This window comes from Nicotiana tabacum, chromosome 23 (genome assembly GCF_000715075.1).
Source record: "Nicotiana tabacum cultivar K326 chromosome 23, ASM71507v2, whole genome shotgun sequence".
NCBI classification, from domain to species: Eukaryota; Viridiplantae; Streptophyta; class Magnoliopsida; order Solanales; family Solanaceae; genus Nicotiana; species Nicotiana tabacum.
The window spans coordinates 114227137-114252731 of NC_134102.1; the positions used below are offsets into that span (position 1 = coordinate 114227137).

The 25595-nt window shown below is 37.3% G+C and overlaps 2 protein-coding genes across 13 annotated transcripts in view; one reads left to right on the forward strand and one right to left on the reverse strand.

The window, feature by feature from the left end:
• Nucleotides 1-172: 172 nt before the first annotated feature.
• LOC107795483 (protein BASIC PENTACYSTEINE6) lies at nucleotides 173-5971 on the reverse strand. Of its 12 annotated transcripts, none has more exons than XM_016618138.2 (6): nucleotides 5708-5863; nucleotides 2524-2632; nucleotides 2075-2108; nucleotides 1905-1950; nucleotides 1665-1816; nucleotides 173-1485 (listed from the first exon to the last, which is right to left on the reverse strand). In XM_016618138.2, exons 5-6 carry the CDS (start codon nucleotides 1716-1718, stop codon nucleotides 541-543), a joined length of 999 nt encoding a protein of 332 aa, XP_016473624.1. In that variant the 5' UTR covers nucleotides 1719-1816; nucleotides 1905-1950; nucleotides 2075-2108; nucleotides 2524-2632; nucleotides 5708-5863; the 3' UTR covers nucleotides 173-540. The 12 variants fall into 12 exon arrangements, with proteins under 12 accessions (XP_016473624.1, XP_016473622.1, XP_016473621.1 ...); XM_016618136.2 differs by having other exon boundaries at nucleotides 2075-2158; XM_016618135.2 differs by lacking the exon at nucleotides 2524-2632 and having other exon boundaries at nucleotides 2075-2158; nucleotides 5708-5971.
• Nucleotides 5972-24200: 18229 nt separating this feature from the next.
• Nucleotides 24201-25595, forward strand: part of LOC107804949 (agamous-like MADS-box protein AGL27) — a 30429-nt gene continuing 29034 nt past the window's right edge. The window contains exon 1 of the mRNA XM_075246267.1: nucleotides 24201-24870. Within this exon, the coding sequence (XP_075102368.1) occupies nucleotides 24686-24870 (185 nt within the window). The 5' untranslated portion in view covers nucleotides 24201-24685. The remainder of the gene's footprint in view (nucleotides 24871-25595) is intronic.

A 25595-nucleotide genomic window follows, 5' to 3' on the forward strand; every position in this document is an offset into this window, starting at 1 on the left:
ATGTACACGTACATACGATATTACTTCTAGCATGATTTAGGTCATCTTACTTCCGAATTATGTAAAGAGTAAGACTAGACAAAGATTTTTGTCTGACGTTATTTTGTGTATTGTCATAGTTGTTCCTGAATTTAAATTTTTAAATAAATAAACAAGAATATCACACATGATATTTGAACTTATGATCTAGAGCAATTTCGCTATATAGTAGAGAAATCCTATATGTTAAGAGAATTCAACAACTTATATACTAAAATTTGTCTATGCCCTATTTGTACAATATGATCTCCACCTTTGATTGTGAAAACTCATCGTGTATTTGACTAGTTGTCTGCTGACTGTCAACGTACACCAACACTCATTACTTATCCTTGAATAATCTTGATAGATTAAACCACTTTGAATCCGTGATACTATTAGAAGTCGATTCTCCATCGACAATGAAACACATGATAACCAAAGATGTGATAGTATGTAATTGCTTTCTACATATCCTCCCAAATTTGTAGATATCTTATCGAATGAATAATGTTAGAAGCATTACTTGATGGTGATGTAGCGGTTTGTCCCATGCTTTGCCCAGTTGTCCTTAAGATCAACTGGATTTGATAGATCGTAGCCTTCAGCTGCCAGGCGGCTAAGCAGCTTGGTGAATGCACTCCCACTCATTTTCCGACCACCAATTCTAGCATGTCGCTTGTTAGGAAGCGTTGGTAATGGATACATTGACAAATTGTTTGTACAACATGAAGATTGCCAACCTCCATTTCCCCATTTGTAGCAAGGCCTTAAAACTCCAGTGCAGGAACAAACAGGGACTGGCATGGTTGATTCGTCAAAAGAAACCTGGTTGAGCCCCAGGTCCTGATCCTTCCAATCCGTCTTTGTCACACCCAACTGCCTATTAACATCATCATTTCCACCACCCATCTCTTGGGCGCCATTCCACTCCTGCGATTCGTCAAGCATTGACTTGTTAAGGTCTTCACCTTCCTTTTTCACTTTCTTTGATGGCTTTGAAGTCTTTTTAGAAGATGTCACTAGCTTTGCCTCCTTGGATCTTTTGTTCCTACGGGATTTTGTGGGCTCCGGAGCAGCTGGTGACTGTATGGATGACTCGTTCATGTGCATATCGCTGTGGTTAAATGTAGGTTCTCCCAACTGTGGCTGATGATGTACATGCTGTTGTGGATGGTGCATGTGTTTCAGTTCGCGTGCAATTTGACATCCGGGCGGACAAGGAGACATGTTACCACTGTTCATTGAGTTCTCTTGATACTGAAGAGTGGCAGTGGCATTGTCCCGCTCCATTATGGCACTATTTCGTTCTGCTATAGCCGAATCTCGTTGCAAGATGGCCATGTCTCGCTCTGCCAAGGTAGCCCTTTTTTCAGAAAGAGCCAAGTTCCTCTCTTGAATAGCAGCATCTCTTTCGGCCATGATAGCCATTATCTGCTTCATTGATGGCTGATGCTGCAAAAACCACTGAAGTGCAGAAAAACGCAGCGTATATCACCAGAGCAAATGTTGGTAATAAAAGACTTCATTTTACAGCATAATCTACTGTTCAGATTAAAGGTTCTGTGAAACATCTTTTGTACTAGAAATATCCTAAGTCAAGAAACTAGACTTGAGCATAATTAACTATGACTGCTACAACTCACCTGGCCCTGAGGTGGTTTATGCCTTCCATTCTCATGATGGCCACTGTCGTCCATATCATATGCGTCGTATAAATTGCCCAAATCAGTTTAGGTCTTTAATGCAAGAGTGACATATACTCATGTTGGAGAGACAGCCAGCTGAATTCCAACTCCTGTCACCAAAATTTTGGAAATCACACACGTCACTTCTTTGTGGAGGATACACTAAGAGTGACATAGTATTGAATAGCAAAATCACACCTGAGCAGTAAGTATCAGCAGCTAAAACCCATGTCTTCAGAATGTTCTTAATGAAATAAAAAGCCAAGATGGGAAACAGAAGAGTAGCCCGAAAAAGAAAAAAAAAACAGCAGCAAATCAATCCATGCCCTTTCAGAAAGCAATTACATATTCAACAATGATAGACTTACAAGCAGTTTCAACTCTGCAGTCAGTAACTCAAGGCTGCATCACAAATAGCATAAAAGATGAACAGTCGTCATCGGCTCCAAGAGCTTTAAGAGAGAACTAAGTCAGGCACAAGCAATTGAAAAAACAGAGATCATCGAAAACAGAACACAAACTGCATGCGTATGTGAAGGTAGAGTACCATACACCACACTTAAAATTCAAGTTTTTCAAGCGATTCTTCAAGTGAAAAATGGCATACTCTTCAAAATTATAGACATAATTCACCACTTTATCCAAGTTGTCGTACACCTAGCACAGTTTACTCACAAGAAACCTGAAAGTCCTCAAAGAACTTTGGTCTTAACAACAAGAATATCAGGAAAAAAAGGACTAGGATATAAGTCTTTTTAAGACCAAGAATCCGCTGTTTTAGCTTTGAAACTTGAGGATAATGGGAAGCCCTTCTAACCTTTCTCCACTTAAATGCTGGACTTCGTTAAGTAGCCAGGTTTCAAACTCGTGATGTGCGCCTACCACACATTCACGATATACTACTACCTTAGCCGTTGAACAAAGCCCTGAGGTGTAAAAGGACCAATATATAATTAAAAGCACAAAATGAAGTAAGATATAATTAGAAGCACAAAGCAAGTATCTATATATTAATATAAAGCAGGGCCTAACATAGGTGATGTGGCATCTCTTACAAACTAGAAATTACATTTATCTTTTTTCTCATTTTTTTGATTTTTTTCTCTTACTTTTTTTATTTATCTCATCATACAAACCCTTACAGATCCTACGTACCCTTATTGTAAGAACGTAATGGTTACGGAAACGAAACAACAAACGTACGGTTTCTTGAAGAAAAATAAAAAGGAAGCCAAAGCTTTCTTACATTCAAACCGTTTCATTTATTACTTGAAAATGGTTAAGTAGCAAAAACTCAAAAGTTTGTAGCGTTCACACATCTTAAATTTTTTTCATATATGCTTTCACATAGTATCCAATATTGCGAGAATTTGATGCATATACTGGAACCAAGATATCTTCATAGATATTGCTTCTCCCGACATTCACACTTCAGAAGCCAGATTCTCTCTTCCTATTTTTTTTTTCTTTTTTCCGTCACGACAACGTCTATTATTACCTCTTTAGAAAACCTATGATTCAAAGAATCAGCCAGAGAGGCTGAATTTTCACGCCATCGTAACCGGCCAAAGATATATTTGCTCGAGGATTACCATTGCGCTTCCATATCTTATACATATTGGAAGTCGTAATTTTCCCAGCAAAGAAAACTATCAAAGTGGTAAACTTATCTCCATATATAAAATAGCACATTCTGCGAAGAACAACAAGTTGATGAAGACTATACCGCCATGTGGACCATCGCCAAGTCTAAACAAACTGTTGGAACGATGCCTTTTAGGTTAATATGTAATGTCTTTTAGGATCTCTTCCTTATGTTTCTTCTTCTATAATGTATGATATTTGTAGGGCGAATAGCAACATAGATGGAAAGATTACAAGAGATAAAGTTGAAGAGGTAAGACTATCATAGTATTAACATTTATTTGTGAAGAACATTTAAATATTAAAAGAAAGGTGAGAAGACTTCACATAATTTTTATTAACTTTGATTGAGAGGGCTATTCCTCGATATCAATGGTATCATAAAAATAAAAAAAAATATATATATATATATATATGATATGTTTTTATTTATTTATTTGAATTTGCTTTTCTATTCTATTTTTTCAAATTTACTTTTTTCTTATACATTTGATTTGTAATTTTTTCCTTATAACATCTATATTTGTTAAGATATTTTTTCTACAGACCTTTCTAACATGCTTATTCGTACTTTATGATGTTTTTCAGCTAATTAATTATTTAAATCACGCAAGATATATGTATAATATTATGAGGAAGTTGACATTTGTCTCAAATGGGAATTTTTTTGTTTGGTAAGATTACTAACAATGAAGAGGATGAAAGTTGAGAAGAAGAAGAAGGTGATGGAGATGTCATATGTATATAGAATGAATGTGTGCATTTATATGAAATAGTATAGTGTTTCCAGAATTTTGTTATAAAGGCAAGTTAGGAGGAGAAAAAAAGAGAGGGTTTATCTTAATATTTGGGGAAGTAACAAGTTAGGGGGGGAGAGAGAAAAAAAAGAAGGAAAGAGAAAGAGAAATATTTCTACTTTTTTCACCTAATCTGTAAAAACTTTTGGTTTTGTGGCTTTTTTTTTAATTCTTAAAATTTCCACACTTTATCTTTAATTTTTGAATATTAAGGATCAAACAACTGTGGTTAATTGAGGGGAATAGACAAGTGATAAAACTCTTTTTTCTTTTTTCTTTTTGCTCAAACATCACTAATTAGTTTGGTTCTTTCTTCCTTTACCTAAAGTAGATTTAAAGTCGCGTATGAAGGGCTTGTGAATTTGCAAAGCCTTTTGACATACACCATGAAAAACTACTTAGAACTTTTCACTAATCATGAGACAATAGTGCTTAACTAAGGGAAGTATGCTTTTTCTGATAATATTTGAAGAGACGGACCCTACTCGGTACTCTCTCTTAATCTATAAATTTGTATTGTTAATATTTTATCAAAATTATAAACTGATATTACCCCTTAATATACTCTTCTTTTTAAAAAAAAAATAATTTTTTCACTTTGTTCATCTCTTCTCTCCAATTTTTTAAAATATAGTATATTTTATCAAAATTATGAAGTGATATTACCTTTTTATTTTTTTAAAAATTTTTAAATTTTTTTCACTCTGTTCATCTCTTCTCTCCAATTTTTTATATATATATATATATATATATATATATATATATATATATATATATATATACATACATTCCTTTGGAGAAAAGAAGTGTTTTAGTTGAGATTAGAGACCAACTGTTTTAGAAGATTTATTACTATGGTATGATGAAGTGGAAAGAAATAAAGAAAGAGGAAAAGAAATAAATATTGTAAAATTGATTATTCGAAGAGAGTTGAAGCTATTTAAAAAAATATTGATTTATAAAATTAGTAATAAAATTATAATAGATTTTTCCAAGAATTCACTAATTTATTTTTCCAAGTTGACTAGTTTAAAAAATAAAATAAAAACACACATTCCCCGACAGGTTCCATAAAATTTTCTGATTTCAGTTGAGAAAAATGTTTATTCAGTCTAGTTTCTTCAGTTTCGGATCTCAAGTACAATAATTCTAGTGCTACAGATGTTTCAGTAATAATTCAAAATCACTTTTTAAAATGAAGAAGTGCTTAATGAACAGCATTAACAAAAAAAAAAACTAATCTTTTTAGATAAATCACACGAATAGGCGATGCAATTCAGCAAGAATTCAACTATTAGTATATTCGAAAAACAAGTTCCTGACAAACAGATTACAACCCACTTCAGATAAACTAAGACCCAAAATTCAAAGCAAGTCAATGACACAGAACAATCCAAATTTAAGTGCAAAATTAAATCATAAAGAAAATGGAGAATCCCATAAAACCTGCAGTCTCAAATCATCCGTAGGTAAAATAACATATATCAACAGTTCACAAAAGAAAGAAAAAGAACGGTATAAGTTTTAATTAAAAAGTTAAAGGATGCAAATAGAGCTTACCGAGCAGAACTCTGAGGACATAAGAGGGAAAAGTGAAAGAGAAAAGGGTCAAAGCCTTGAGTTGAAGGAGATGAAATATCTCTATCTATAATGAAAGAAGAGTAGTTGAAAGAAAGAGAGCAAAGAGGAAGAAACACAAACGTACATACACATCACACTCTTTGCTTTTTTGGGGTTTTTGTATTTTCGTTTATTCTTTCTTTTTACCTGTCATTGTCACCATCCCCACACCCAATACATCCCACACCAGCATTCTTGTTTCCTTCGTTACTCTTTTCAGATAGTTACTGTACTGCTCCACTATATCTATAATCAGCATATATGTGCATATGTACACTCATATCAAAAATTGAATTTTTTTACAACGTGCCAATTTAAATACTCCATATGTTACTCCATCAATTCCTATTACACTAGGCACGAATTAAAAAAAAAAAAAAATTATTTTGTTAAACATATCATAACATTTGTATAAATTTATATTTTTTGAAACTTTATTAATACATCTTAATATTTGTATGATTATAAAGGTTTCTTATCAAATGTAAAATAGGGCTATTAAATTAAATTGTCTTCAAATTCTGAAAGGGAATCATTTTCATTTAAAACAAACTGAAAATAAAATCAGCTAAATATCAATTGAAGCGGAGGAAGTAGTAATGAAATTATTTTTATATAATTAACTATAATTAGTTTGAGAGTATAACAACACAACAAATTCAGTTTAATCTCATATGTGTTACACAACTTTATTCTTATTCTATAAAGACAGAGAGGTTGTTTCCGATTTGGGACATCCAATAAAATTGGAACGATACAGATAAGATTAGTTTGAGAGTGAAATTGATTTATAAATATGCATTTCAGTTAAGTAAAGGGGGTAGTAATCTACTAAGCGCCATGGCCTAGTGGAGTGGAAGCTTTTGAGATTCGTGGTAAGAAGTTCTCTTACATGTCCTTTTCTCCGGATTTGGTCACCACGCTGAAAAACGTTCTCAAGAACGTGGCTTCATGGAACTGATTCCTAATACTGATTTTTTTCCATTTTTCCCAAATATTTACTCATTGTCTTTTTTTTTTTTTTAAAGATTGACATTATTTTCTTATTAGTCTGTTACAAAAAGATTGATATCTTTTAATATTTTTTTAATATAAAGTACTTATAGTCATATAAATGTTATGCCAGGTTTCAGATCACAAGTTTCAAAAGTTATAACCACACAAATATTATGACTTATTTAAGATCATATTTTTCAAAAGTCTTTCCTTCTTTATTAGAGTTTGTACCAAGTCAAACTAAAATAATATTTTTGGAACGGAGAGAGTGACATTTTTAACAGGTAGAATCATCTTCTGAAACTGTTGATTACTTTATTTTAACAGGTAGAATCATCTTCTGAAGTTGTTGATTACTTTATGAAAAAAGTGAATCTGTATCAAAAGCTAGCTGAGTAGTTGGTAATTTCTCCTTTTAAGATTCGGATTACCACGAGGCACGCAGTATATAACATACATCTCTTATTTTTTTCTTTAGCATAGCATCTCTCTTCTACGTCGATGATATGATCGGGGTTTATGGAGGACCTTTTTGTATTGTCAAGATAAGAATTTTATCCGTAAAACAATACAGTTGAATTTGTGCGTGGTTTATAGATAAGTGAATTAATTTGATCCTTAAATAATATAATAATTGAAGAAATACACAATACTTAGCCTTAGAATATAGATGAAATAGCAAAGATGATGATTCCGTGAACACGGTTCCCAAACACAGCAATGATGAGATCTAAAAGCAAGAAAGTGAAACTGTACAAAGTTTTATATAGAATATAGTACTCCCTCTATTTCAATTTATGTGAACATATTTTCTTTTTAGTCCGTGCCAAAAAGAATGATCATTTTCCTTATTTGGTAACAATTTACCTTTATGCAATGATTTATAGCCACACAAAATATTTATGTCTCATTTTACACCACAAGTTCAAAAGTCTTTTCTCTTTTCTTAAACTTCAAGCCCAATCAAATGGGTTCACATAAATTCAAACGGAGGGAGTATATGTTCTTGCTAGAAAATACGCGTCCCTTACAATGGTAATTGAGCTCACTATTTATAGCTATACCTAGAGAAAAAAGTCCTAAGATCATGTCTTCCTTTAATGCCAATTATGAGGGTCATTGATAAAGATGTAACGTTGAGTATAAATGTCAAATTCTCTGTAACGGACCGTCACTCTTAATGCTGTAGAATATTTCTTAGTAAATGCTACCGGGCGCAGAGCATTTAATGTACTTTTATGAACGTTATTCGTTCCGGTGACAAGCGCAGTGGCTGCGTTCGGCCCTCAACCATCCTATCTTGGATTTCATGTGTCCTCCTTTTAGTCAGCCACGTGTCGTGTCATATTTTACCATATACAGATAGTCCTCCTGCTTTCCGGTGACATAACTTTGTGTTACCGGAAAGGTAGTAGAAACACCTTTTTTGGCGGGAATTATTATAACTCCCTCTGAAGAGGTCTGATAGTTGATTAGACGCACGTCTCTCCACATTTAATGCCCCGAACACGCATTATCCCATGATTCAGTACAGTTTTTGTCGATTATCGAGGTAATCATAGCCACGAATTTAGCCGCCAAAATTTTACTTACACGCAACTTTTTTTTCCTTTGCGTTTCAACAATTGCTTGAGTTTTTGATTTGCATCTTTGTTTTCTATCATTTTTCAATTTTCTGCAAACACAAACTCTTTACCTTCTTCTTTTCCAATGACTTCTTCTTCCAAATGTGGTGGTTCTTCACATAATAAGAACAAAATCGAGGACTCCATTCCTCCAACAGTGGATTCCATCATCCCAAGGAGGCTCAGTACTTCGAAGGATTTTGAAGAGAATTTCTCTACTGATAACCCTCGTACATGGGCTGTTAGTAAGTACCCTTCTTTTATTCGTCCTTCCAGTATTCCTGCTGTCCTTTTCTCCGAATTTGGTCACCACGCTGAAAAACTTTCTCAAGAACGTGGCTTCGTTGAACTGATTCCTAATACTTATTTTTTTTCATTTTCCCCAAATATTTACTCATTGTCTTTAAAAAAGAAAAAGATTGACATTATTTTCTTATTAGTCTATTTAAAAAAGATTGATATCTTTTAATATTTTCCTAATATAAAATATTTATAGTCATATAAATGTTATGACAGGTTTCAGATCACAAGTTTCAAAAGTTATAGCCACACAAATATTATGACTTATTTAAGACCATATTTCTCAAAAGTCTTTCCTTCTTTATTAGAGTTTGTACCAAGTCAAACTAAAATAATATTTTTGGAAGGGAGAGAGTGACATTTTTAACAGGTAGTATCATCTTCTGAAGCTGTTGATTGCTTTATGAAAAAGTGAATCTGTATCAAAAGCTAGCTGAGTAGTTGGTAATTTCTCCTTTTAAGTTTCGGATTGCCATGAGGCACGCGGTATATAACATACATCTCTTTTTTTTTTCTTTAGCATAGCATTTCTCTTCTACGTCGATGATATGATCAGGGTTTATGGAGAACCTTTTTGTATTGTGAAGATAAGAGTTTTATCCGTAAAACAGTACAGTTGAATTTGTGTGTGGTTTTTAGACAAGTAAATTAATTTGATCCTGAAATAATATAATAATTGAAGAAATACACAATATTTAGCCTTAGAATGTAGATGAAATAGCAAAGATGATGATTCCGTGAATACGATTCCCGAACACAGCAATGATGAGATCTAAAAGCAAGAAAGTGAAATCGTACAAAGTTTTATATAGAATATAGTACTCCCTCTGTTTTAATTTATGTGAACTTATTTTCTTTTTAGTCCGTGCTAAAAAGAATGACCACTTTCCGTATTTGGTAACAATTTACCTTTATGCAATGATTTATAGCCACACAAAATATTTATGTCTCATTTTATACTACAAGTTCAAAAGTTTTTTCTCCTTTCTTAAACTTCATGCCCAATCAAATGGGTTCACATAAATTCAAACGGAGGGAGTATATGTTCTTGCCAGAAAATACGCGTCCCTTACAATGGTCATTGAGCTCACTATTTATAGCTATACCTGGAGAAAAAAGTCCTAAGATCATGTCTTCCTTTAATGCCAATTATGAGGGTCATTGATGAAGATGTAACGTTGAGTATAAATGTTAAATTCTCTGTAACGGACCGTCACTCTTAATGTTGTAGAATATTTCTTAGTAAATGCTACCGGGCGCAGAGCATTTAATATACTTTTATGAACGTTATTCGTTCCGATGACAAGCGCAGTGGCTGCGTTCGGCCCTCAACCATCCTATCTTGGATTTCACGTGTCCTCATTTTAGTCAGCCACGTGTCGTATCATATTTTACCATATACAGATAGTCCTCCTGCTTTCCGGTGACATAACTTTGTGTTACCGGAAAGTTGGTAGAAACACATTTTTGGCGAGAATTATTATAACTCCCTCTGAATGGGTCTGATAGTTGATTAGACGCACGTCTCTCCACATTTAATGCTCCGAACACGCATCATCCCATGATTCAGCACAGCTTTTGCCGATTATCGAGGTAATCATAGCCACGAATTTAGCCGCCAAAATTTTACTTATATGCAACTTTCTTTTCCTTTACGTTTCAACAATTGCTTGAGTTTTTGATTTGCATCCTTGTTTTCTATCATTTTCCAATTTTCTGCAAACACAAACTCTTTACCTTCTTCTTTTCCAATGACTTCTTCTTCCAAATGTGGTGGTTCTTCACATAATAAGAACAAAATTGAGGACTCCATTCCTCCAACAGTGGATTCCATCATCCCAAGGAGGCTTAGTACTTCGAAGGATTTTGAAGAGAATTTCTCTACCGATAACCCTCGTACATGGGCTGTTAGTAGGTACCCTTCTTTCATTCATCCTTCTAGTATTCATGCTGTGAAGGAGGTCTGCCGCTGCAATAAGTTGGAAATCATTGCTCATGATCTAACGGAGCGAGTGACCCTTCCCAAGGAAGGTTTTACATATTTTTTTTCATGTATCTCTTTACTTTGGGTGTGTTTTCTTTGAGCGGAGAGCTTGATTCCGTGATTGCAGAGTTTTGCCTTCGCTACCAGGTAAGTTTGGCACAGGTAAGTCCTTCAGTATGGAGGACGATCGCCTGTCTCCCACGTTTGTGCCAAGAAACTGGAGAGGAGCTAACCTTAGCTCATGTGATGAATCTCTATTCCCCCAAAATCTTCCGCGGGGGGAATGATAAACCTTTGCAGGCGTGGCCACCATGATTTATTGTCTAGCATGGATGATGACAACGACCGTGGGTGGATGGAGCAGTTCGTTGCAGTTGCCACCAATTACATCATTCCGACAACAGCTTCATCCTTTTCGGTTTCTTGGAACCGCACTCGTAAGTTCTTTGTATAATATTCCTCTTACTAGATATTTTTTTATGGTTGTATCATCTCTTCACCCTCCGTATGTTTCAGCAAATCGATGGATCCCACCGGTGGTGAAAGGTTTGAACCGGTGGGTTCAGAAGATTTCGGACGTCACAACGCCTGAAACTCGTTCGTGGAAAGAACTGGACGGTAAGTACGGGTGGAAGGCCAAAAATCATGGTAACTCTAATTTACCTTCCTTCCATTTTTGTATATGAAGAACTTGGTTGAACCCTTCTAACTTTGTTCATGGAATTAGGTCTACTTGCGGGCTCTGTTGATGTCCCCGATAAGGACATTCTAATTGATCCAGTTGATGCAGCGAGGCTGCTTCAGGAAACACTTACTCGAACATGTATCTCCGGGCCTGTTTTGGGGGCAAATATTTCTTTACGGAGTCCCCGGACGGAGGATAAACAAACAAAGAGAAGAGGCTCCTCCGCGACCGGAGAAAAGAATAAAAGGGCAAAGACTCATGCCCCCGAATCGTCTCCGTTGGCGATGATGACTGGTTCTCCTTTTGAGCCGGTCGTAGACACCGTGATGATTGATGATGATGAATAAGCTATTGATGAGGGAGCTTCTTTACACAGAAGGCGACGATCCTCATCATCTCAACAGGATGCTCAACCTGTTGAGATAGTTGCACCAACTGAAGACGACGTCTGAGCACTTTGGGGAGAATCTGATTTAGTAGAATATGCCAACTTCCACTTCCGGGCGCCAATTGTTGTAATCGGTGTTGCAAGGCTGAGTACCGGGTCCCTATAGTCTTTGGTTGGCGAGCATCAAACAATCAGCACTACATATGCAACTGCTTCTCACTTTTCAACTCCATCAGCTTGCCTTCACCAACACCAGCAACTGCTACATCATTTCCATCCTCGTCTACTCTTCCACCAGCAGTTGCTACACCATCTCCATCGGCCGCACCCGACCATGAAGAAGGTGTTCCTATTCCACAGTCCCCAATTTATGGGATTTTATGGCAAAATTATGTTGCTCCTTTTGAAGATCCCCAAAGGAGGAGGAACATCACTCTTTCGGTCTCTACCGGGTGCAACCTGTTATCACGGCCAGTGGATCTTGCTAATTACCTGAAAGATTGGGAAAAGATTCAAATTGTTGAAAAATGCTATGCATAATGCTGCAGCGGCACGTCACTTCCTTCATATGTTATTTCTTCTACTTTAAACGAATGTATTCTAAATGCTACCTCTTCTTATTTTATAGGCCAAATTTCTTTCTTCTGAGGGCCTTCAAAGGTTGATTCGTGAGAATGAAGAACTTACTTATGAATGGGATCAGCTTTTGGTAGAACGGGACCAGACTGTTCTCCGCATCTCGAAACTGGAAACCATAGTTGCTGAGGTCGTTGCTTTGGAGGCTCGTTTGCAGTAAAGCGAGCAAGAAATGGTAACACTTAGCCAAGAAATTAGGCCGCTGAGGGTTGAATTTGATGAGGACAAGGCCAAATGGGCAGAAGTCTAGAACACAGTTCTTGTTGCAACCGATCGCGAGGCTACCTCCGCTGAAAGAGCGATTAACTTGGAAGAAGCCTTGAACTCCATAAGTGAAGAGCTTGCTGCCGTGGAGACGAAACATGCCCAGCTTTAAGAGAAGTACATGAAAACTATCGAGCATAATAGGCTTTTTAGTTCAACTGTCCACGAGCTCGATATCAGCCTCCAATCTGCTAGATCCACCGAGGAAAACCTTTCCGCCGAGGTCACTCAACTCAAAGAAGAACTTAAGCACCGAGCGGGTTCCCTCATTGTTGAAATAACTTATTCATGTATAGCATAAGGAGAAAAATCTTGGAAGAGGCTAAAGCTGGTACCATCGATGTTGATGCCGAAATTGCTAAAGTTCGAGAGCTTGAGTTGGCTGCAAAAAAATGGACTCCCGGCGCAGTCTGATGCTCCAGGTTCTTCCAATTCCGGATCCGAGTTTCGAAAATTGAAGAAGGATCGGAAGGCGATGAAGCCGAAGGCCAAACTGGGAAAAGCGCTGAGCCATCGGCGGAACCAATTACTCTTTTCGGCAAATGCAAATACTTCTCTTCCTCCTGGTCCCGGAGGCGGTGCAGTTTAGCTTTTCCTTTCTTTTCTCATTTTGTACTTGTAACGTTTTGGCCCATTCTGTGAATAAAGACATACTTTTTGTTCAAATATTGTTTGGGTCTTACTTTCGTTTGAATATCCATGCAAGCTTTTAACTTTTGCATTTGCTCAAGTATTCCACGCATGTTGTTCAATTCGCGCTTTACTATGTGTAGTCTCGGATGCCTTTTCTTCGAAGCATTTCGGTTCTTAGTATTATCCCTTTTACGTGAGGGTTTTTATGAATCTTACCGCAAGTTTCCCTTTTACGTGAGGGTTTCTATGAATATTTGCGCAAGTTTGCTTTTTGCGTCCTTTTCATATGCGACTTCAGGTGTATTTTTTCCCGATGGCATTTGGGATTCTGAGCATTGATTCTTCCAGAACTAACCCTTTAACTTGAGGGTTTTTATAAGAGAGGGCTCTTTTATGTTTACGGTGCTTTTGAAGAGGACGTCTCATGTTTATTACGACACTAAAATTTGAAGTACTTATTTAACTTTCAAATAACAAAATCAGCTCATCGCTCAGACAAGAAACAAGATAAAAGCAAAAAGGATTTCATTTTATTCCTACTATTTTCACAAATTACATAAGCATTTTGCTATGTAGAAAAGAAATTACAATTACTTGTAGCTATCTTGTACAACTTGTTTCTACGGGACTGGTTGCGCAATCCCCGATCTCGATGATGCATATTGTTTCTAGATTTTCGTCCCCGGTTGACGTGGCAGTCATTGTCGCCGTATCTTCATATCATCCCCCCCAGTGTTTGAATGCGAAGAATGCGAATTGGAACACTGGAAGTCTTATATCTTCAAAGGTCCCACCAATGAATTGCTAGGTAATCCTTTACTCGGCAACATATATTGTTTCCCCTTAGGAATCCACGCTATCGAGCGAAAGAATACCTAACAGTCCTCTGGCGGTTTGTGCCCGTGAACGGTCGGGTAACTTCTGTTTGGTAGCAAACTTAACTTCCTTGTGGGAATTTGCTATCGAACCAAAGATTACCTAATCGTCCCCGGGTGAGAGCTTGTTCGTTTCCCTTGCAATCAAAGGTCCTATTGCTGCTGTCTTCGTAGTATGCTTTGTGTCGCTGTCTCGTTAAAAACCTTGCCATAAAAACCCTATTGGCACAAAAACTGAAAGAATGGAAAAAGAGTGCAGCACATACTTTCAGTTTGAGTGTTATCCATTGGCAATAATATCTTTTAAGGTGTGCCACGTTCCAGTTGCTGGGTAGCTTGTCCCCATTCTGGTTCTCTAACTCGTATGAACCTTTCCCAGTGACAGCTGAAATTCGGTAGTGACCTTTCCACGTTGGACCTAGCTTTCCCGCGTTGAGCTCCCAGGTATTTTTTGTTACTTTCCTTAGAACCAAGTCTCTTACTTTGAAAAAATGAAAATTGGCTCTTCGATTGTAATATCGCTCCATCCTCTACTTTTGAGCTGCCATTCTTACATGCACCAAGTTTCTGCGTCCCTCGAGCAGTTCAAAGTTGATTAGCATTGTTTCATTATTTGATTCTTCATTTGTCTGAGAATATCTCAAAGTGGGGTTGCCCACTTCAACCGGGATTAAGGCTTCAACACCGTATACGAAGGAAAAAGGAGTTTCTCCTGTACTTGATTTGGTCGTTTTTCAGTAGGCCCATAGAGCTTTGGGCAGGGCCATTTGCCTTTGCTGCTTCCAATATTTTCTTGAGGTTTTGAATGATCACTTTGTTTGTTGACTCCGCTTGACCGTTTGCGCTCGGATGATAAGGCAAAGATGTGATTCTCTTTATTTTCAAATCTCCGAGGAACTTTGTAACTTTTGAACCGATAAACTGTGGCCCATTGTCGCATGCTATTTCTTTTGGTATTCCGAACATGCAAATTATGTTTTCCCACAAGAAATCGACCACTTCGCTTTTTCCGATCTTCTGATAAGAACCTGCTTCCACTCATTTAGAAAAATAATCAATCAAAATTAAAAGAAATCGTACCTTTCCGGGAGCCGATGGCAGCGCTTCGACGATGTCCATCCCCCGTTTCATGAACGGCCACAGGGACAGAACTGAATGTAAGGGTTCTGCTGGTCGATGTACAAGTGATGCGTAGCGTTGCCACATATAACATTTTCGTACGAAATCTTTGGCGTCTTGTTCCATGTGAGGCCAGTAATATCCTGCTCGTATCAATTTCAACACCAAAGAACGCGCCTGAGTGATTGCCGCATATCCCTTCGTGAATTTCTCTCATGACATAGTCATCTTCTGATGCTCCTAAACACCGGGGCAGCAGGCCTTGGAAATATTTTCTATACAATTGGCCTTTCCTGAAGCTATAACGTGCAGCTTTGGTGAGTAACGCCCCTGACGCTTTGGGATCGTCGGGCAACTTTTCGTGCTCGAGGTAGTTGATTATTTTGTTTCTCTAGTCCCAGACCAGACTAGCCGAATTTACTTCATAGTAACCATCCGTATCAAGGACTGAACTCATCAGTTGTACCACCGTTCCGGACTCCGATCCCTTTATTTTCATCGATGAACCTAAGTTTGCTAATGCATCAGCTTCTGCGTTATCCTCTCTCAGGATATGAGTGATTGACCACTCACAGAATCGTGCCAAAGGAGCCTGGACCTTTATCACGTATTGCTGCGTATGTTCTTCTTTGGTATCAAAGATCCTGTAAACCTGATTTATCACCATTTGTGAGTCGCATTTGATTTCGATAACCTCGGAATCAAGTCCCCGGGACAATTCGAGTCCTATAATCAAAGCTTCATACTCTGCTTCATCGTTAGTTAAAAGGAATTATTCTGATAGCATACCTTAAGGTTTCCCCCGAAGGCATGATTAAAACTATTCCAAGCCCAAACCCTTTTACGTTCGAGGCTCCATCCATAAATAAAGCCCAAACCCCTGATGTCGATTCCGACACCATGACTGCCTCCTTGGTTGCCAAAAGTAGCAATACTGGACTAAAATCGGCCACGAAGTCAGCCAAGACTTGTGACTTAATTGAAGTCCTCGATTTATATTCTATGTCGAATTCGCTCATTTCGACGGCCCATTTGACCAATCTGCCTGAGAGTTCGATTTTATGAAGGATGTCCTGCAAAGGGAAAGTAGTCACCACAACTATTGGGTGGCATTGGAAATAGGGCCTCAGCTTTCGAGCAGCGACTACGAGAGCTAAGGCCAGATTTTTCAAATGTGGGTAGCGAGTTTCTTCTCCCGTTAAAATTTTGCTAACATAATAAATAGGAAACTGTGTACCTTCGTCCTCCCGGACTAAAATCGCACTTACCGCAACTTCTGAAACCGCGAGGTAGACCAGCAATGTTTCGCCTTCTTTTGGTTTCGAGAGCAATTGAGGGCTTGATAAGTACTTCTTCAGGTCCCTCAAAGCCTGCTGGCACTCCGACGTCCATTCAAAATTGTTCTTCTTTTTTAGCAATGTAAAGAAGCGATGACACTTTTCCGACAATCGGAAAATGAACCTACTCAAAGCTGCTAACCTTCATATGAGTCTTTGGACTTCCTTTACGTTTGATAATTGATCCGGGATATCGGCTATGGCCTTGATTTTGTCAGGGTTTACTTCAATTCCCCTTTGTGAGACTAGAAACCCCAGGAACTTACCGGAGCTAACCCCGAACGCGCACTTTTCGGGGTTAAGTTTCATGTTATGGTTCCTCACGATATCGAATTTTTCTTGAAAATTCTTAAGGTGGTCACCTGTATTCAAAGACTTAATAATCATATCGTCTATATAAACTTCCATGGTTTTTCCTATTTGCTTTTCAAACATCTTATTTACGAGTCGTTGACAAGTGGCTCCGGCGTTTTTTAACCGAAAGGCATTATATTGTAACAATATGTACCGAAATTTGTTATAAACGAAGTCTTTTTCTGATCTTTCGGGTTCATCTTAATTTGGTTGTACCCGGAATAAGCATCAAGGAAATTCATTAACTCGTGCCCCGCCGTGGCATCAATCATTTGATCGATATTTGGCAGCGGAAACGAATCTTTCTGGCACGCCTTATTAAGATCTTTATAGTCTACACACATAAGAAATTTATTGTTCTTCTTAGGAACTACTACTACATTGGCTAGCCAGTCTGGATATCTTATCTCTCTGACCAAACCGATTTTAAGCAAATGGATTACCTCTTCTTTGAAGAATTTATTCCTGGCCTTGGTAATAGGGCGCTTCTTCTATCGTTGTTGCGACCAAACACACTCAAGCAAGTATACGTGATCGTCAAGTAATAGAGTAGTGAATAAAGTATCGTTCCCACGAAAACTTATGATTAACTTTTGACTAATTCAACTTAAATAGCTTATTGATTCAAGAGATTTCTTATAAAATAGATAATCGTCTAATTTACTACCTAAAGATTACCAAGTAATAAAATACTAGAAATCTACACAATACTTAAATAATTTTAAATAATAATCAATGGGAGATAATATTTCAGGGTCACGGGTTATCTAACAATCATGTTGCATTCTTCGCTTAAAATAACTAATTGATTTATCTGGATTGTTGATTGACAGGGTTGATATTACTCATAAGAATCTGTCGAGTTCTTACTCGCCTATTCAAGCTAACTTAATGCCTATATGTCTATGGAATTAATATTAACAAGAATGCATTTACACTTCCTGTATTTCAACCGAGCAAGACAATTAGGTATATGTCTATCCTAATTGCGAATCCGTTCCCCGATGCCCGAGTTTAAGAACTTGCTCTATTTAATTCTATATGCAATCTAGAGTTCCCACTTTCGAGTTCAACTCTAGATTCGTAGATAGTATTTCACTGTTAGCTACTCAGTAAAATAATTAAAAACAGAATTAAATAAACAACCCAATATGATAAAATCAACTTTGTCAAATTAAACACCAAACATCAACATTCATGTATACCCATGACCCTAAAAAAATAGGTTTCTTAGCCACTCATGTTCATACAATCATCAAAAATAATGTTTTCAAACATAAAATCAATGAATACTAGGAAAGGGATGGAAGAATTGATCAAATCCTTTCTTTCGAGTGTTTTGCGCCTCAATCTGCTCTCTAAATCACGTCCTACCTTCAAAAATAGGTTTAGGTTGGCTTTTATATGAGTTGGGGGCGTCTAGGGGTCGAAATAACCGAGTCTTAGTCCAAAAAGGAAACTTCCCGTCTTGAGCGTCCAGGGCAGCGTGGGGCGCTGGCCCTGGCGCTCAAACATTTTGGATTCTGGAAATTGCGCCACAGCCAGCGCTCCACGCTGGCTGTGGCCCTCAAATCTCACTTTTTGCGTTTTTGTCCCGATTTTGCTCCAATTCGCGCCTTTTCGTCCCAAATTGCATCCGAATGATTCCTACACATAGAAATACCAAACTTTAGCACAAATAATCATATTAAATATCTCAAATCGTCGAGACATGAGTAAAATATGAGGTGATATATATCAAAATATGCATACATTAAGCCGATTATCAATCGTACCGGTGGTACGTTGGGATCCAAACTCAACTTGTGCATGGCTATTTTCGTCCGGATACCTGTCATATCCTCGTGCGACCATGCAAAACAATCAACGTTAATTTTAAGAAATTCAATAAAATCAGACCTGAGCTCGGGGTGCAGTCATGTTCCCAAGTGAAATTTTCTTTCTAAAAACTACACTTGCCCTAGCTCCTCTGCCGTGGATTTCGTTTGCGTCTGTTTCATCCGAAACCTGAAAATATCTCGGCATATGATATTGTTCTGATGATTCTGCCCCCGGAATAACCTCTTCTAACTCGGGATTAGACGCCGATTTCTGTAATTGCTATGCCGTGCGCTCCATCTTTTTGCTATTGGAAACTGAGATTGTATTCATCTCCCTTGCCGCCGGTTGGTCACCTTTTATATGCTTGATTCCATTGGGCGTTGGAAACTTCAGTAATTGGTGATACGTCAAAGGTATGGCTTTCATCTCGTGTAGCCATGGCCTTCCCAAGATGATGTTGTATCCCATATCACCATCAACTACTTCGAAGATCGTTGTTTTCATTACTCCTTCAGCGTTCGTGAGCAACAGGATCTCTCCCCGGGTCGTCACGCTCGCAATGTTGAATCCAACGAGGAGTTTTGTTGCCGGAATAATGCTTCCAATGAGTTTAGCTTGTTCCAATACCCTCCATTGTATGATATTAGCCGAACTTCCTGGATCCATATTAACACGCTTAATTTTAAAATCTAACACATTTAAAAAGATTACCAGCACGTCATTGTGTGGTAACAGTAATCCGTATGCGTCCTCCTCCGTGAAAGTGATATCGTCCTTCCAGAGTCTTTTGCTGTGAGTTATCGATATTTTAGTCTTCTTTGATCTTCTGGCGTGGGGCTTTTTCTCATGCTTTCGAAGATTCCACGTTGTTGCGACCGTAATTGTTCTTAGCTCGATCACTCAAGAATTCTCGGAGATGACCATTCTTTAATAGCGTTGCCACCTCCTCCCGAAGATGTCGGCAGTCCCCTGTCCGGTGACTGTTCGTCCCTTGATATTAACACCATAAATTGGGATCCCTCTGGCTGGAATCGGATCTCATAGATATGGGGAATCGTGCTTCTTTAATGTTCCTCATGGCTGACACCAGTTCCACTACACTGACGTTGAAGTTATATTCTGATAACCTGGGGTAAGAAAGATCTCGAGACCCCGACGTTTGTTTATCTTGAAGTGATTTATTGTTTCGACCAAGATCAGCCCTCCGTCAACGGTGAACTTGTTTGCTGCTCGAAAATTTCTGCCACGACCTTCGGTACGCTCGTAGGGTAAAAATTGACCCCTCGTAGTCCGCCTATCCGCATCGTATTCATCCTTTGATTTTCTCTTTTCTTCTCCCACCCTTTGGCCGATGATGTAAAATCGACCTGGCCATCTTCGATCCTTTTTTTTGACTCGTACCGGTTGTGAACATCTGCCCAGGTTGTTGCTTGAAACTCAAGCAAGCTCTCCTTCAGCTTCCGGGAAGCGTCTGAACTTCTCGGATTCAATCCTTTGGTGAATGCTTCAGCTGCCCATTCACCCGGGACGACCGGGTAACAAACTCTCGTAATAATTCTGATTCTCCTTGTGCGATTCTGAATATGTCGGCCTTTTGGGCTTGCACCTTTCTGGCCCCGGCATGGCTCCTCTTGTGAGAGTTTCACTGAATTTCTTTAGCAACACAGGTTCAATTTCGTGAGGAGCTAGATCATTTCCTTTCACCACAATTGTGTAGGTAGTAATATGTTCCTGTGGGTCTGAAGTTCCATCATACTTTGGAACTTCAGGTATTTTGAAATGCTTCGGGATCAGTACTGGTGCCGCACTTGGCTTGTATGGTAATTGAACATACTTCTTCGAGTTCAGGCCTTTCAATACTGGTGGTGCGCCCGGGATTTGATCCATGCGGGCGTTCACTTCCCTCATGAACCGTAAAAGCTCATCTTTGAATGAATCGTTCTCGTTATTAAGACCAGATCTGCTCCCCCCAGCCCCATCGGAGCCAACTGCACCCCTGGGAGTGTTATTATCGGCTCTCTGCGTTGTTTGGTCTGCGGGAACAACGGGAGAAACTGGGTCGCGCCTGTTTGCATTATTCGAAGCACCTGATAGCGCCTGCTTTAGTTCCATCATAACTTGATCCTGCCACGTGAGATGACCTGTAATGATTGCCTGTTGCTCTTGCAGGATCCTCACAACATCCGCTACTTGTTCCTCTCAGCATCATCGGGGGTTGTCTTCCGAACCTGTCGAGGGTACCGTCGATCATACACCGGTGTGGTGTCATTCCCCTCATTGCGGGGTGTCACTGATCGGGTCCTCGAAATGAGGCTGATCTCCTCGAATTTCAGGGTTGCGTACATCGTTAACAGTGTTGTCTGCCATTTTTGTGATTTTTTCTAAGATAAAATAGTTAAAAAAAGTTAGTAAAAAGGCAATGATCAATTTAATTGCACGACTGTCTAGGCCCCACGGTGGGCGCCAAACTGTTAATCCGTAAAATGACATAGTTAAATTTGTACGTGATTTCTAGACAAGTGAACTAATTTGATCATAAAATAATATAATAATTGAAGAAATACACAATACTTAGTCTTAGAATGTAGATGAAATAGCAAAGATGATGATTCCGTTAATACGGTTCCCGAACACAGCAATGATGAGATCTAAAAGCAAGAAAGTGAAATTGTGCAAAGCTTTGTATATAATATAGTATATGTTCTTGCTAGAAAATTCGTGTCTCTTACAATGGTAACCGAGCTTACTATTTATAGTTATGTCTAAGGAAAAAGGTCCTAGGATCATGCCATCCTTTAATGCCAATTATGAGGGTCAATGATGAAGATGTAACGTTGAGTATAAATGCCAAATTCTCTGTAACGGACAGTCGTTCTTAATGCTATAGAATATTCCTTAGTAAATGCTACCGGACACAGAGCATTTAATACACTTTTATAAACGTTATCCGTTCCGGTGACAAGCGCAGTGGTTGCGTTCAGGCTTCAACCATCCAATCTTGGATTCCACGTGTCTTCCTTTTAGTCAGTCACGTGTCATATCATATTTTACCACATACAAAGAGTACAATAAAAAATGTAATTAATGACATGAATAGTGACATTTTATATGGCCGACTCCAACTAAATGTAATTTAGGCGTTTCCTTTACTCTCTACTCTCTTGTATGTTCTTCCTAGGAAATTTTTCCTTTATTTTTGGTATGAAATTATACAGAGGAGTTCATTAACTTCACTCAGAGTTTTGGCAGTCAATGAAATTTGCAACTACAGGAAGAATCATATGGAAAAGTTAATATAGCTAATTAAACTAGTACTTAGTAAGTTCTGAAACGTACAAATGCGAAAACATGATAACTTAGAAACAGGATCAGAATCTTATACTAGCCATATCAGCATGAAGTGCATGCAATATGTTTGGACGACTTTTGCAAAGGACACGAGTAAGTTGATAGCTCATTCAAATTTACAAAATAAACATCGGATTTGATGTCACAATTTTTTTTTTATAACAGTGTTGTTCAGCTTTTGTACACCATACCTTCTACCAAACTGTATACGGGGCAACTTAGCATACCAAGGCTTGATGTTGCGAGGATCTAAGCTCATTTTTACCATATGAGCAAATGAGCAATCTAGTTTCTTAATTGACGTGGAGCAATAGAGAGTCTCGGACAAAGGCGGATCCAAGATTTGAACTTTGTGAATTCGGATTCGCAATTCTATTACATCTCATCTAATTTAATGGGTTCAAAATTTATTATTTGTACATATTTAATGATTTTTTGGGCAAAAATATAGAATATGAGCGAAAGCTATGTGTTCAGTTGAATTTATAGCTTCTACACTGCATACACCTCTGGTCTCAGAGACAAAATTTTATGACCAGCACTCGACACAGTGGCATTTTCAGAAATTCTGTCGAGGTTATTCAAACTTTACACAAGTCAATAATTTTTTTTATCGATAAATAGTGTATCAAAATTTTTAGATAAAACTACGATATATTTAGCTAAGCAGAAGAAAGAAAACTTTTAATAGAACTATAGTTTTATAAATCATAATTAAAATAATAATAAAAAAGACGACATTAGAAATTTTACTAATAAAAGTAGGCATAAAATCAAAGAAAAAAGAGAGTCGAAAGGATTTGTAGTTTGTAGAGAGTTTTTGTTGAAGAAATTTTTGTAGAGCTTGACTTTTAATTTATAAAATTTATTTAAGAAATAATTTTTAGGTAAAAAATTATTTTTAAGATTAGTTGCTTATTTCTACACAAATTATAAGTTTTAAGAGTTATTTTATTAGAAATTTTTTTGATTGAAAAAGAATTAAATAGATCACACGGTAGTTTTCGTTTAGTTTTGGCAAATAACTTTGAGCTCGTGAACAACAAGTTACTTTGAACACCTTGAACTGCAGGACTGCTTCATTCAACTATATTAAAAGTGTTCAAAATATAATATATAATCATATAAAATAGTATTTAACTTATATATACAGCATAATTTTTCGGCGAAGCTTGTGCGCTCGACTACCCTTGGCATAGGGTGGCTACGCCAATCCAGCACGAATTCATTTTGCAGTTGAAAAAAAGGTTATGATAGCATGCATGGATACAGACTAAAACGGATAAGATAGTTTCATTCTCTATAAGTAAAAATGATGAAAATAAATAACTACGGAGTGATAATACTTTTGCTGCCTGTTGAAATTTATGGCAATTTTTAACGATCATATATACGCTGGATACCTATATTCCAACAAATTAAAATTTCATATCAAAACATATACATGAAACTAGGAACGACGGGGTAGATGTTTTAGACGTTTATAATTTAGTGTATATCTAACACATATTTGAAAAGATAGATCCTCACCTAATAACTTATCACTAATGAAATGTTTTCTGAATTAAAATTAAAAAATTATTTAAAGTATAAATAATAATTCTTTAAGAATTTATTAAAAATCCACCTCTATTTTTAGTACTCGTAATTATTGTTTTTGTATTAGGAGCATTGAATATACACTTAAAAAACTCCTCTCTTTTTTTTATTCTAAGTTGGGCAAATAGATTTTTGAATTTTAATTGGCATTAATAAATTAATTACTGATACGAGTAAATTATTTTTAAATTTATTTCATTATTAAATATCTTAACTAATATATTTCATTATTATTATTTTCTCTTTTTTATTCCAAATATAGGTATTTATTTATATTATAGATAAGTTCCTAATATAGATTTAAAGAATCATAATATTAAAACATAAAAATAAAAAAACTGATAATACACAGGATAAATAAAATATTTAAAAATAATAGGGAAATATCTATTGTACCTAATTTTTTTAAAGCAAAGTTGAATTATATACTTAAAACGATTTTCAATAGAAAGTAAAAGAAGCGAGTCAAAGGAGATATCACCCGGTAATTGAATGATTCCAACGTTCAATTGTAAATTAGGAAAGTATTTCTACTTCTTCCGAATTCCCATTTCCAGCCAATCAGCTGAAAATAGGGGAGTACGCGACCAACGCAGCAGTGTCAGTCAGTCCTGCAGCCACGAAATTCGCATTATTGGGCGGGTTTTTGGCGCCTTCATATTAAGTGCAAAGTGTGAATACATTTCGACTGTTTAATAAATTTGGCATTTTACTGCTTGAGTAGGTAAAAATGTAAGCAGAACGGACGCTTGAGAGAGTGGTTGAGTGGGGAGAACAGAACAGTGAAGCATCTTTTTTTCTTTTGAGAATAGTGAAAGATTAAGAGGAAAAAAGAAACCAGGAAACGTTATAAAACCCATAGTGATACATAGAAACCAAATATTTCCCCCCAAAATATCCAATTTGGGGCTTGGCTTGGTTGGTGTAGTAGATTTCGAGGGGAATTAATTAAGAATGGGGCGGAAGAAGGTGGAAATAAAGCCAATCAAAGACAAGAACAGCAGACAAGTGACGTTTTCAAAACGGAGGAAAGGGCTCCTAAAGAAAGCCAAACAACTCTCCATTCTTTGCGACGTCGATGTCGCTGCTGTCGTCTTCTCCAATCGTGGCAGACTCTTCGATTTCTCCAGCACTAACAGGTTCGTCCTTAAAACTCTTCATACCATTAGATCTTCCTTCTTAATTAACAGCGGTTCCTATTTTCGCTACACTTTCTGTAATTTCTGTTTGTTTGTACTTATCCTGAAGCTGCACTCGATTATTATATCATATATTAACTCTGCAACCCTAGAAATTCGGGAAGCATTACAGTGATACGTGGTAAATATATAGGATGACACCTAGCCATAAATGCTGACACAGACACGCTTTGCATTAGTTATGTAGAAACATTGCTGTTTGAAGAAAATTTTGGAAAATAAGTGGGTGGCCTCTGGCCTGTATTGACTACGTCTAGTAGTTAGCCAGGAAATGTTATATGATGGAAATAATAGTCGATCATGATCAATAGCTGCTTAGGAAACACATCTTAGGTTGGAAGGAAATTAGAAGAATTTTCAAGAGTCCTTTTTGACCCTTTGCTATCAAGTCTACTTCAACTGGTTTTTTTTTTTTTTCTTTCTTTCACTTGCTCTTGTAGATCCTTTCTCTATTCATTCTTCGTGTCATCCTGTCCATAGGACTTTGGTGGTCTAAGGAGTTGACTCTCACTTGTCTAGAATTCATGTTATTGTGTACCCACTAAAAGTTTTAAAGTTATCTTTCTGCAGTATTAGTTTTTGTTGCGGCTAAACGCACACGCACGTATAAGCGGTCATCAAGTAATAAAGTGATTAGAAGTCGGATGTCGAACCCACGAGGACTT

Bases quoted from the DNA above. Each gene is read 5' to 3' on its own strand.
- LOC107795483 (XM_016618135.2), bottom strand. From the start codon at position 1,718: ATGGACGACAGTGGCCATCATGAGAATGGAAGGCATAAACCACCTCAG. The intron at 1,486-1,664 runs GTGAGTTGTAGC...TCTGCACTTCAG, and splicing joins ATAAACCACCTCAGGGCCAG to TGGTTTTTGCAGCATCAGCC.